Source organism: Phacochoerus africanus, chromosome 10, assembly GCF_016906955.1.
Source record: "Phacochoerus africanus isolate WHEZ1 chromosome 10, ROS_Pafr_v1, whole genome shotgun sequence".
In the NCBI taxonomy this organism is placed as follows: domain Eukaryota; kingdom Metazoa; phylum Chordata; class Mammalia; order Artiodactyla; family Suidae; genus Phacochoerus; species Phacochoerus africanus.
This window is the reverse complement of record NC_062553.1, coordinates 80,991,442-81,005,580: the sequence shown is the minus strand read 5'-3', so window position 1 is coordinate 81,005,580 and position 14,139 is coordinate 80,991,442. Positions and strand designations below refer to the sequence as shown.

General features: G+C 46.5%; 1 protein-coding gene across 1 annotated transcript in view; it reads left to right on the top strand.

Annotated features, from left to right (window-relative positions):
* Positions 1-230: 230 nt before the first annotated feature.
* Positions 231-14,139, top strand: part of ARHGAP10 (Rho GTPase activating protein 10) — a 370,863-nt gene continuing 356,954 nt past the window's right edge. The window contains exon 1 of the mRNA XM_047799118.1: positions 231-631. Within this exon, the coding sequence (XP_047655074.1) occupies positions 478-631 (154 nt within the window). The 5' untranslated portion in view covers positions 231-477. The remainder of the gene's footprint in view (positions 632-14,139) is intronic.

Sequence of the window (14,139 nt, the reverse complement as noted above, 5' to 3'; positions counted from 1 at the left end):
GGAAGGAAGAGGAGGGGCCACTGCGCGTGGGGAAGAGTAGGAAGAAGCGTCGTGGGGAAGGAAGGGAAGGAAGGGAGAGGAGGAAGAAGGTGGCGGAGGAAAAAGAATAGGGCGCTCGGCCAGCGCGGAGAGGGGCGGGCCGGGAGGCGCCCGGGGCGGGGCGGGCTCGCGCCTCCGGGAGGGCGTGCAGCGCGGGGCCGAGCGGGGCGGGGCCGCGGCGCTGGAGCTTTGGCAGAGGCTGCCGGGATCCCGGCGCCCGGTTCTCGCTCCCCTTGGCGGTGCAGCTCAGTGCGGCCGGCCTCACCTCCGCGGGACATGCCGGCGCTGCTCTCGCCGCGGGCCCGGGACTGCTAGCTTCTACCGCGCTTCCTGCGCGCTCGGCCCCTCACCTGGTGGTGGCCCCGGAGCCCGGCTTGGGCTGTGCCCTCAGCGAGCGGGCGATCGGGCGGCTGGCTGTGCGCGCGGACCGCCGCCGTCATGGGGCTGCAGCCTTTGGAGTTCAGCGACTGCTACCTCGACAGCCCGTGGTTCCGGGAGAGGATCCGCGCCCACGAAGCAGAGCTGGAGAGGACCAACAAGTTCATCAAAGAGCTCATCAAGGACGGGAAGAACCTCATCGCGGCGACCAAAAGTAAGAGGGAACCCGGGCGCGGGCGGGCTGCGGCGCGGCGAGGCTAGGAGGAGCCTCTCCCGGAGGGAGACCGACAGTCCCGTGCCGGAGGGCCGGCTGCCGGAGGATCGGGAGACTCATTGGGGACCGGGAGGCCCCGGGATCGTTCCTTCCGGGCTCTCCGGGCAGCCGAGGGCGAGTCCCCTTTCCTGCCCTGCTCGCCTGCGCAGCGGCTGAAGCCGGGAGCGGTGCGTCCGAGCGCGCCGCCCGCCAGCTCCGGGGCTCCGGCGCCTGCTTTCCCCGCCGGACCCGCCCGCGGGCAAGTTCTATTGCCCCCTAGAGCTGCTCACTGTCTGGCCCGAAACAGAAACGTGAGTTTCTTGGCTTGTGACCTCTCCCAAGAACTTGCCTGGGGATTCTTTGAAAACTTGCTGGGTGTTGGATTGTTCACAAGTCCCTTAAACCGTACACTTTCCGTGCCATTTGCAGATCTCCTCCAACAGTCTCAGCCCGGGTCCCTTACTGAGCTAAACCAGAAAGTCCACCTGGCGTTGTGGCTGCTTCCGCGCATTCCTTCCCTCCTCCTGCGCTGAGAAGGGTTCAAAGATTGGGGCTGTGAGGCTGAGCAGACAGCCTGCCCTCTGGCCGGAGCCAGCACTGCCTGCAAATAGGGAATTCCACCCCGGCCAGCTTGCTGCTTTTCTCTTCTCTTCTCTCTCTTTTGAACAACTCAGAAGTGGCCAGGAGGGCTAAGATGTACCTACATTATCCGAAAAGAGCTTTTCTAGGAGAGAGGTGGCCTGAAATTCGCGCTCCAACAGAGTTGGTGATGCGGCTGGAAATGGGGAGGCATTAGCCTGAGTGAGGCGCTGGGCAGCCTGACCGCACCTGTAACCCACAGCCGGTTCTGAGGGGTCAATCCCCCTTCTTCCGTCTTAAAAAGACCTACTCGGAGTTCCTGCTATGGCGCAACGGTATCTGTGGCGTCTCTGCAGCACCAGAACACAGTTTCGGATCCCTGGCCCAGCATAGTGGGTTAAAGGATTTGGGTTTGCAATTAGGTCGCAAATGGTGCTGGGAACTCCGTAGGTCACTGGGCGGCCAAAAAAGAGAAAAAAAAGAAAAAAGAAAGAAAAAGACCTACCCATACAGCCAACTGGGAAAAATACCCCATGTCTAGCCCCCATCCCCCACCATTTTGCCTTAAGGAAGATGAAGACACCCTGAACCCAACTACCCTCAACTACCAGCTCAGTGCCTGGAACAGTAAATATTTATTTAATGAATGAGTTGAAAGAAAGACGTTTTTATGGAAGAATTCAGGGAGCCATCTCTGTAATTTTGGAAGCAGTCATTCAACTTCTCTGCGTAAGGTCCACGCTTTCTTTGGATTCTGTGATCTCTCCGGTGTTGCAAAATGAGGATTGGGCATCACTTTGTCTGGGACATGTGATGAGTGGGCATTATCTGGTGGGTGGCTCTCCAGTGCCTTGGCATTGGGTGTATGTGTTGGGATGGAGGTAGGGAGGGGCTGTAAATATGTAGAAGTGAACGAAGAAAGGAGGAGGTGAGGAGGGTGTGTGTGTGTGTGTATGTGTGTGTAGGTGTAGTGAACTTGACTCTTTCCTTCTGTGGCTTGGTCGTAACCAGTGGCTCTGGCTGGGCGAATGCACCTTCTCTCCTACTGAGTGTAGCAACTCCTTTGGGAATGAGGGATGCCTGGAGGGAGGCTTTGGTGTGGAGAGGCAGATGGCAAAGCTAGTTTGGCTGCTGGTAGAAAGCTATTTATGTGACTGCATAATCACTCTTCAGCCAACAGGACACAGGCCTGGTGTTCTAGCCACAGCTCCTCCATGGGGAGGGGGGACAGCTGTCAGCCTTCCTCCAGAACTAAACTGTCTTGAATTTGCAAATTGGCCTCTTACTCCTTTTGATTCTTGCTCTTTACCATAAGAAACATAGTTTCTGCTCATGCTTTAGAGATCAACCAGAAAGTTATCTTTTTTTCTCCTTATGGGGAATTAAATTCTTTTCTAGAGGAGCAAAACACAGCCTTAGCTCACGTGCTTGTGGGAAGTTAGGAGGACCTGGCCTTTGCCCAGCTTGCTCCTATCAAGGGCTAAGAGCACTGGCCTTAAGTCAGGACACCTGAGTGTAATTCGCCTTCACTCGCAGGGCCTGACTGCAGGGCAGTTGAGCAGGTCACTTAATTATTTTGTGTTGAGTTTCTCTTGTCCTACTTCTTAGAATTAGTAAGATTCTGCAGTGTTTGGATATGGCTTGATGAGGTCATTTGAAATTGCAGTCTTGGTCAATCATCGGCCTAGTCGGTGGATCTTTAACATCTGAGTCAAAAGAGGTCAAGGAAAGACCTGAGACTGGAGGAGATACAGAAAGAGTAACAGTCAACCAGGTCAGACTGATTATATCTTAAATGTTTTATGCTTTGTTTTGCAAAAAAATGGCATTTTGTGTGTTTAAGTGATTTCTGCTTTTAATTACCCTGTAAGATGTATGCACAAAATACTGGCTGGATTTATGTAAGTTTGATGTCTTGATGCTTTGAGTAATCCACAAATACTTACAGCAGTTGGAGGCAACCTTAGTAGGTCCTGAAGGCTTACTGCTGAGCTCAATTATGCAGCGATCAGCAAATATTTAGCATCTATAGTTTGTTAAATATTGGGGTTGAGGTAGAGGCCCTTGACCTTGAGTTTATGGCCAGTAGGTAGTTGAAGCCAGCTTAGTCTAGGGTACATGTTTGAACTCCTGTACGAATTGTGGTCAGTTCTTGAAGAAAGAAAGGATACATGGACGCACAAATGAAAAGGGCGAAGAATGACAAGAATGCTAACGTTGACAGAAACAAGAATGAGTTGTAGGTTAAAGTGGAAGTTTGGGAATTCATTTGCATTTTAAGGGAGAAATAGAACCTCGAGGAACCTTGTCGGATTGGAAACAGCTGAGAAGGAACCAGACCCAGTGTCTGAGGAGGATGCGGAGACCAGTTTGGCTGGAATGGAGATTTCTTTTGGGGGAGTAGACTGGGATTCATGGAAAGGTAAGTTTCAGATTATGGAGCCCATAAAAGCAGGGTTGGAATGTGGACCTTATCCTGTGAGAAGAAGCCAGACGTAATGGGGAGGAAATGGTTGAGAGTGTTTGGCATCTGTCTTTGTGTTGGGTGATTCGAAGATAGCAGTGGGGGTGGGGAGGGGCTGCAGAGAAGAGGGGCTGGGATCACTCACTTCTGAAGTGGATTTGGAGATCAGTCACTCAGTTCAATGGAAGCTTTGTTTAAATGGCTTTTTTTAGTCCTTTTTCTACTCCTTTCCTTTCCTAGAATAATGTGTCTTTCAATATAGTTTAAACTTTTCTAAGCCTTTCCTGTGATGTATGTATAGTTTCAGATGCTTATGATTTATAGAAATGTATGGTGTATTTACCAGAAACTGCAATAAGCCATATATGCTTTTCTCATACATTTTACAATTAGGCATTCTTGAGAGAATAGATTTTGTACTAGAGGAAGGGACATTTTTTTAAACAAAGAGTTCTTACAATTCTTAGGTACTTCCGTAGCCATATAGGATGCTCTTTAGTCAACTTAGATTGTGTAGCTGTGTGTGTGCATGAGTGTATAAGCTGGAGGGGCCCTCAGAAGTGAGCCTGGTCTCACCACACACATGGAGAAAAGGATGTTAGTGCATCCTGGATAAGAACTTGAGTCTTCCAAGTCTTGGTTTTGGTACTTCATCCAGGCCTTGATATTTCAGTGATTTTTGGCTTTGTTTTCCTTGGGACAACATAAAAGTTCCCTATAGCTGTCCTCATATTTATTGTTTCAGAGAAATGTTTCATGTGGTCGTTCCTTTTGGGGAAGTTTCTCAGGTTGCTATGGCTTGGAAACAGGGAGATTTGGAAGGCTTAAAAGATTTTTACTTTGGAGCTCCCATTGTGGCCCAGCAGAAATGAACCCGATTCGTATCCATGAGGACAAGGGTTTGATCCCTGGCCTCACTCAGTGGATTAAGGACCTGGCATTGCTGTGGGTGTAGTGTAGGCCAGAAGCTGTAGCTCAGATTTGACCCTTAGTCTGGTAACTTACATATGCCACAGGGGCAGCCCTTGGGGGGGAAAAAAAAGAGTCTGCAAACTTGAGCCTTGGTTTCCTTATTTGTTAAATGGACAGTTGCAGACAGCCGTGAGGATTGAGTCACATGTGGGGAAGTTTTTTTTTTTGGGGGGGGGGGTCTTTTTGCCATTTCTTGGGGCCGCTCCCTCGGCATATGGAGGTTCCCAGGCTAGGGGTGGAATCGGAGCTGTAGCCAGAGCCACAACAACTCGGGATCCGATCCTCATCTGCAACCCACACCACAGCTCACGGCAACGCCGGATCGTTAACCCAGTGAGCAAGGCCAGGGATCAAACCTGCAACCTCATGGTTCCTAGTCGGATTCGTTAATCACTGAGTCACGACGGGAACTCCTGGGGAAATATTGTGAAAACTCAAAGGTTAAGTGGTTGTATAGACTGTTGTTGGCCAGCTAACATTCTTTATCGGACAGTCTGAATTGTGTTCAGGTGTCTGCAGCCTTTCCCAAGTGACTCATGGAAAGGCAATTAGGGATAATTCTGATTAGCCTGACTCAGTGGCTCTCAATCCTCATTCTCGCTGACCCTTAAAATCACCCGGGGGAGCTTTAAAAGTCCGCAGTCAGAGTTGAGAATCACTGGGCTCGAACAACACAGTACGGAAAGCCTGGTTTTTCTGATGATTGGATATGTGAGATGCCCTAGGAAGTATGCTGGAGACATCGGGAAAGATTTTCTTTTGTGTGAGAGGAAACTCATAAAAAGGGTTCTTGACTCTTCTATCATGTTTGGTTGTGTTGCCTGGAGCTGCTTCTGCCGTCTTGGGACAGTAAAAGGAGCCAAGGTGAAGATCCTTGGAGCAGAGAGGTAACCGAATTTGGGCTTTCTTGTTTGTTTGTTTTTTAGGGCCATAGCGTGGTTTGTGAAGGTTCCCAGGCTAGGGCTTGAATCAGAGCTGTAGCTGCTAGCCCAAACCACAGGTCACAGCAATTCGGGATCCTTAACCCACTGAGTGAGGCCAGGGATAGAACCTGCATCCTCATGGATAAGAGTGGGGTTCCTTTCTGCTGAGCCACAAGGGGAACTCCCTGAATCTGGGTTTTTTGATGCCCCTGTGGGAGGCACAGATTGTTCTGTGCCTGAAGCCCATCTCCGTATGTCTTGTTAAATGACATAAGCCAGTTTGAGTTTCCTGCTACTTAACACCCTAATTTTTAGCATGTGGAAGTTTCCTGGCCAGGGGTCTTCCTGTGCCTCAGTGACAATCCCAGCTGCTGCAGCAACAGCACGGATCCTTCACCTGTTGCATCACTAGGGAACTTAACATCCTGATTTTTTTTTTTTTTTGTCTTTTTGCTATTTCTTTGGGCCGCTTCCGCGGCATATGGAGGTTCCCAGGCTAGGGGTCGAATCGGAGGTGTAGCCACCGGCCTACACCAGAGCCACAGCAACGCAGGATCCGAGCCGCCTCTGCAACCTACACCACAGCTCACGGCAACGCCGGATCGTTAACCCACTGAGCAAGGGCAGGGACCGAACCCGCAACCTTATGGTTCCTAGTCGGATTCGTTAACCACTGCGCCACGACGGGAACTCCAACATCCTGATTTTGATGGAGAGGTATAAGTGTAAATTTGGGGCTGATGCTTTGGTTAAGTGGAATTTAGGTAGAGAAATGAAGTGCTAGTACTTAATAAATTACCAATGTGATTTTTGCCTGAACAGAGAAAAATACTCATCTATATTCTCTGCCCCAAAGAAAGTACCTTGGCTCCCCACCCACTACAATTCAGAGCATCACCTGGGCTAAGTCTTAAACCCTCACTTGGGGTTTTACTTGGGGCTGGTCTCTAGTGTGAATGGGAACTTGTAAAAAGAATTCCTATCAAGACTTAGCTGGGATGTGGACCCAGAGAGGCTCTAAAAACTTGACCTGCTTTCCTCACTGCAGGTGGTCCTTGTCTGCATTTAGAGTAGTTCTTTTTTAGGGCCCTCCACCAGCTGCCCTGTTTGTGTGGAATGTTCCACAGGTCACTGAGTCCTCTGCTGTGCTGAGGTTTCCAGGCACATTGCCTTCCCCCGTCCCAATCTGCTGAGGTTCCTTTGACCACCTCCTTTTCACTCTAGGACCATGGAGCATTGTTGACTTCTGGAAGAGGGAGAAGGCAGCGGTGGAGGAGGGCATTTTTGTGTGTTCATCTTGACCACGGCTGATGAGACAGTGTAATATAGACGATTTAGAGCATGGCTGAGGTGCTGGTCCGTCTGGATCCACATCCTAGCTCCACCGCTGGCTCACAGGGGCATGGTTGTTGCGTGGCTTAGCTTTCCTGTATCTGTGTTGTCATCCATAAAATGGAGATGATAATACTGTCTGCCGTATAGGGTGGCCTCTTGGGTTAAATGAGTTCAGGTGTGTAAAGCGTTTAGCATAAGCCCTCAAATGTGCGCATGTGTGGTGTTCCCTTTGTGGCTCAGTGGTAATGAACCTGACTAGTAAGGTTCTATCCCTATCATCACTCAGTGGGTTAAGGATCTGGTGTTTCCATGAACTGTGGTGTAGGTTTCGGATGTGTCTCCGATCTGGTATTGCTGTGGCTTTGATGTAGGCTGGCAGCTACAGCTCTAATTCGACCCCTAGCCTGGGAACTTCTGTATGTGTGGCCTAAAAGGACAAAAAAAAAAAAAAAAAAGTGGGCAAGTGTGATGTATTATCTTAATTTTAGGTATATGTTTTAATATCAAGGCCCTCTTTTTTTTTTTTTTTTTTGCCTGAAAAATGACCACTCTGGCCCAGACCCTAGCGCCTAACCTCTTAGGGCTTATAATCCCGAAGAGGGCATTTGTCCAGATCATCATGACCAATGACCAAGAAGAAAGACAAAGTGGTCAAAGTCTGATAAGGCTTTCAGAGTTTGCATGTAGCTCAAGATGCCGAGAAATCTGGCAGGTAAGTGGATGAATGGAAGCCAAGTGGTCTGTATCTTGGGAAGATATTTTCCAGAATTTGTTTCTGATTCACAGAAGTGAACAGTGTGAAATGAACAGTGAAATGAAGTGAACAGTGAAATGATGAAGTGGAAGGTGTCACTGAGGCTGATGGGAGATCTAGCCCAGCCACCTGCAGCTGAGGCTCAAGCACGCATTGGCAGGCCTGTCACCCAGGGAATTAATAAGGAAGAGCTCTGCCCAAGGGACTGGGTGACATCTTCTGTGACTGGAGCCTGCAGATGCTTAAACGTTACAAGGATGCTTTTAGAGGATGTTCACTTTTGTGTTGAACAGGCAGGAAACCCTCACAACCTAGTGGGCAGGGCTTTGTGTTTGCTGTGGGAAATCCACCACAAGAAAGAAAAGGCAGCCACAGGCAGCCGGAAAAGGGATGATCAGAGTTGTTACATAATCTTATTTTCTGCAAAAGGATACTCAAAGTCCCCTGGACAAATGCCAGAGAAGCTGTTTTGAATTTTGTGACTCTAGGAGTTGTTTATCATCTTATGATTTTGTTTCTTTTCTTATTTATTATTTAATTCATTTATGGGAGGCAAGAATTATGAAGGATATAAAAATTTCCTGTAGCCCCCTAGATAACCTGTAGCCTACAGGTAACCGTTAAGTCATGCTTAAGTGATTGCTGATTGCATGTGGCAGTGAGTAGGTTAAGTGTTTACATCTGGCCATAGTTAATAACATATGCTGTCTTTGGTCACTTTTTTCAAGGTCGATGTTAGAGCATTGCTAGGACAACATTGCTTTATAAGATTCAGTACTGTCTTACGTTGTCTTTGTTTTTTGTTTTTGTTTTTTTTACATCTTGTTTAAAGAAAACTTAAGTTGGCTTTCTTTGAGGATTTGTAGGAGAGTGTTTAGAAATCTGTAGATTATAATTCTGATTAAGGGTGTCTTGTATTTTTTTTTCAAGGAATTTATTACATTTGTAGTTGTACAATGATCATCACATTCCAATTTTATAGGATTTCCATCCTACAACCCCAGCGCATCCCTCCACCCCCCATGTCTTGGATGTTTTATTAGGTTACTTTTAATGGAATTACAGTTCAAAGACAAATAGGCAATTACAAACAGAAGCTGAAAAATGTTTTATGTTTTTAAAAAATGTATATAATTTCAGTGACTTTAATAATAGTAGCTCACTTTTATTAAGCATATACTGTTTGTTTTACGTTGTGATAAATTGTTTAATGTGAAGATTTCCTCACTGATGTTTATTATTTATGCCATGTTACAGATTAGGAAACTCATTTTTAGAGAGGTTAATAGCATGTCCCAAACACACCGTTTGTCAGTGGTGGAGCTGGAATGTGTGAACTCACATCTGTCTGACTCCAAAACCCTTTACCACAATAATAAGCTGTCTCTGGAAAGGGGTGTAACTGCGGTCTTCTGTTATGGGAAGCTATTATGATAAATCCTGGCTATCTGGAAACTGTACATTTCATGATCTAGGTAGGAGCTATTCTTGTTAGCTTGGCCCAAAGACTGTGATTTAAAATTTAAGGTTGCCTGGGGGGGTTATTGTAAATAAAACTGATTGTTAATTTGTGTAAATAAGTATAAATATTCAGAGATTGGGTTGACTTAGGATCAATTATCAGATGCAGACGCTCACTCAAAAAGTTTCATTTCTGGTGGTCTAGTGGTTCCCTGGTGGTTTAGTAGTTTGGACCTTGGCGCTTTCACTGCTGCAGCCTGGGTTCAATCTCTGGTCTGGGAACTGAGATCCCACATGAAGCTGCCGCATGCTGTGGCCAATAAGTAAATAAAATAAATATTTTCATTTTTAAAAACTTTTTGGCTGCACCTGTGGCCTGTGGAAGTTCCTGGCCAGGGATCTAACTTGTGCCATGGCAGTGACCCAAGCCACTGCAGTGATGCTGGATGTTTAACCCATTGTGCCACAGGGAACTCCAAATAAGTCTTACTTTAAAAAAAGTATCCTTGCTTTCTGTCTTTCTGTCTTTCTGTCTTTCTGTCTTTCTGTCTTTCTGTCTTTCTGTCTTTTTCCCTTTTCCCCTTTTCTAGGGCCGCTCCTGTGGCATATGGAGGTTCCCAGGCTAGGGGTGGAATTGGAGCCGTTGCTGCCGGCCTACATCATAGCAGTGCCAGATCTGAGCCGTATCTGCGACCTACACCACAGCTCACAGCAACGCCAGATCCTTAACCCACTGAGTGAGGCCAGGGATTGAACCCGCAACCTCATGGTTCCTAGTCGGGGATTCGTTAGCCACTGAGCCACAACAGGAACTCCTCCCCCTGTCTCTTCATCCCCACCCCCCCGCCGCCCCGTCTTTGTGTTTCCTTTCCTCTCCATCCTTCTTCCCACCCTTTGGTAGAGTAAATTGTAATTTTGTCCTCATATTTAAGGATTAGGCTTTTTCCTTTACAAAAATTTTTGAGTTGTTTTAGAACTATGACATGATACAGAAGTTCCTGTTGTGGCTCAGTGGGTTAAGGACCTGAGGTTGTCTCTGAGGATGTGCAGTCCATCCCTGGCCTCCCTCAGTGGGTTAAGGAAGGATCTAGTTTTGCTATGGTGCAGGCTGGTGGCTGCAGCTCCGATTCGACCCCTAGCCTAGGGAACGTCCATATGCTGTAGGTGTGGCTGTAAAAAGAAAAAAAAACAAACCCCCCCCAAACCAATATAAAGACTCTTATAATCTCTGTTTTTGCCTCTCAGGTTGGAAATAAAAGCTTCCTGTCTGCCTCTTCCCAGTAGTACCCGTCCCAATAGAGAACCCATTCATCTCCCCAAGAGGCAGCAGCTGTCTCAAATCTGGTGCATATTATGTCTGTATGTACATATAAACACACTCACGTATATACACACGCAAACCCCTGTATATTTTATTGACATGTAATTGATTTACAGTGTTGTCTTAATTGTATAGCAAAGTGATTCAGTTTATACGTGTGTATGTGAGTGTGTGTGTGTGTGTGTATATATATATGTTCCTTTACATTCTTTTTCATTATGTTTTATCACAGGATATTGAATATAGTTCCCTGGGCTCTATGGTAGGACCTTGTTGTTTATCTATCCTCTGAGTAGTAGTTTGTATCTGCAAACACCAAACTCCCAATCCATCCCTCCCTCACCCTCTGTCTGTACATCTGTGCACATTCCTGATAATCATGTGTTTTGTGTGTTTTTGGACTTTTTATAATGGATTCATACTATATGCATTCTTGTGCAATTTCTTTTTTCCTGTCAACATCCTATTTGTGAGATTTATCCATGTCGATGCATGTAGCTCTATTTCAGTGACCTGAACCTCTTTTTCCTACAAGTGACATTTAAAAAGACTTGGTTAATTGATGCTATGTAGATGTTATATAAATAAGATGCTTTATATTGTACCTTATGTCCATTTTTTTTTGGATTGCAAAATAATATATTTAGAAAATCTAGTCAATATGAAAGTCCTGTTGTAATTAATTTTATAAACTTTAAAACACTAGCTTTGACAACAGTCTGTAAATAAGGAGTCCATAAATTTTGAAAACAGTAATTTCTCTTTGGCATTTTTATGTTTTTAGCCTAACGTATATAATCAGAAAATCAGTTTGAAATTTAGGACTGGAAGATATAACTGGTCTGAGTCACAAAAAATCTTCAAGGGCCTTTTTACTTCATTGAAAATAGATTTCCAATAGTAGGACATAGAAAAAAATGATCATATTTGTAAACACAGTACTGATGAAGGGCTCTGGAAACTGTCAGTGTAGTTAGATCAGATAAACATGATTTTTTCTTGTTGTCTTTTTAGGGCTGCACCTGCGGCATATGGAGGTTCCCAGGCCAGGGGTTGAATCAGCTGTAGCCGATGGCCTGTGCCACAGCCACAGCAACGCTGGATCCTTAACTCACTGAGGGAGGCTAAGGGTCCTTATGGTTACTAGTCAGAATCATTAATGCTGAGCCATGACGGGAACTCCCAGATGAACACGATTTTAGGCAGGGATTGATTGGTATTTTGTGATAGGCCTTTATGCAAACAGCCTGTTTTGTTTAATTAACCTAATGGAGGAACATAATTTATAGACTTGCCAAGGGGATGCTTTTGTAATGAGAAAGCCTTGACATTCTTTAAACAAATAAACACACACACTGAAAAAACCCCTGACACTTTACATTCTCAGGGCAGGCATCCCTAAGCCCCAGGAACAGGCTGGAATCACGGCGGTGTTGCCGCAGCTCAGCCTGCCTCCCCGGTCAAACTAGAATTTCCTCCCTGTGTTTCCTGAGGTAGATGTTCCTCCTGTGCTACTTGATGTTTCATGTGTGAGTGCTCCTTCCTCATTGCCGGATCTCCCGCAGGCACTGTCTGCCCTCAGGCACAGGGTTTCACTGTGGTCTGGTAGGGAGTCCGTGGTGAGGGGTGTGGCTGGAGGAAGTCAGTTTGGCCAGAGTGGTGTCACTTCAGGTCTGAATAATGGACATATTTAAGACTCTCTCTTCAGAAAAATGCCGCGACCAGCTCAGCAGGATGGGGCTGAAGAACGGGTGCTCTGTCACTTAAGGAAAAAAATTAACGTAAAATAAGACACAGAGACATTTATCTTCATCTCCTCCTCTCTGTTGGACCCTGTCATCGGCAGGTTCAAACCTCACCATTAGATAATAATTTGGGAACATCACCTGGAGCACAGGCACATTTATTTTCCATGCACGCTCTTCTCAACCCTGTGCCATCAGGCTCCCATCCCTACCGTGCCATAAACTCATCTCCCAGTCATTACCAACGACACTGCCTGGCTAATGCATTGTCACCTGGACTCTTGGGACCTGATCTCTCCGTAGCATGCATGACCTTAGCTACTCCTCCTACTTTCTTTTCTTCCCCCTCCTACTCTCTGAAATAATCTCTCTCTCTCTCTCTTTTTTTTTTTAATGGCCGCACCCAAAGCACATGGAGTTCCTGGGCCAGGGATCAAACCCAAACCACAGCTGTGACCTACACCACAGCTGCAGTGACACCAGAGCCTTAGCCCACACCTCAGCAGTGACCCAAGCTGCTGCAGAGACAATGCTGGATCCTTAGCCTCTTGCTGAAAACTCCATCTTTTCCTGCTTTATTTTATCCCATCTTCCTGTTTGAAAAACAGTCACAGTGCTGGTAAATGACTTAAGCTTAAGAACAAAGACCTAGGAGTTCCTCTTGTGGCTCAGTGGTTCATGAATCCGACTAGGAACCACGAGGTTTTGGGTCGATCCCTGGCCTTGCTCAGTGGGTTAAGGATCCGGCGTTGCCGTGAGGTGTGGTGTAGGTCGCAGACGCGGCTCAGATCCTGTGTGGCTGTGGCTGTGTCGTAGGCCAGAGGCTACAGCTCCGATTAGACCCCTAGCCTGGGAACCTCCATATGCCATGGGTGTGGCCCTAGAAAAGGCAAAAAGACAAAAAAAAACAAAAACAAAGACCTAAAGGCGTAAGTTATTCATAGGGTCAGCTGAATGAGGACATAATGCATTGGTCTAGGCATGCCAGACCTGTGCAGATAGGCAGGCTGTTTGCACAAGCATGATATGTCCTCTAAGGAATAAGAGAAAGAGGAACCTCATGGCCAAGTGGTTTATGAGAGGAATATGCATTAGCAAAGAGAACCAAGGTGCAAACCTAGGCACGCAGGGTTGCGGCAAATAGGCATGCCTTTTGCAGAAGCACAGTGAGGATGCTCTGGAATGCTATGCATATATAGCTAACTCAAATGCTAATTATTATGTGCCTAAAGGTCAGAAAAAAGCTTTAATCCCTGACTTTTAGAGTTAATGCCACCATTGACCTTCCAGGTTCCTGGAAGCCTCAGTAGTTAACCTTCTCTTTTTTTATTAGTAAAATGGAGATACTGAGAACTCTCTCTCAATTTCATTCTCATGTTACGTACTAAACGATCTTAAAACTCTGTCAGGCTTGTGGTAGCTGCTGTTACAATCATGACTCTACCGTCACTGCAGTTGTCATCATCATCGCCTCCATCATCATTGCCACCATCCCATCTTCACACCCCCCCACCGTCCTCACCACCGTCCTCATTATCATCCTCATTGGAAGAGCGCTATCCTGACTTCCTTTGGTTGAACTTGAGCGAGCTTGTGGCTTTACCCGTAGTGACAGTGGACATAGTCTGTGAACACATGTTCTTGCCCCTCGTTGAGGCTAACCATATTTTGAAACGCAGGGCTGAATACAGGCCTGTCATTTATTCACCAGGAGAAACCATCTGTCATGCATATTACGGAAGATCTTTGCCTGAACGTTTTGGAAACAAAGCCAAAGAAGTTCAAGGGAGTGTTGTGTCATTGACATGTCATTACTTGTGTTTGAGAATCTGGCAGATAGTGCTTCTGTCACTCTGACAGTGTTGTTTTTCTTTTGTGAAATGCAGGTCAAAGGCAGCACCATGAAAACATTAAA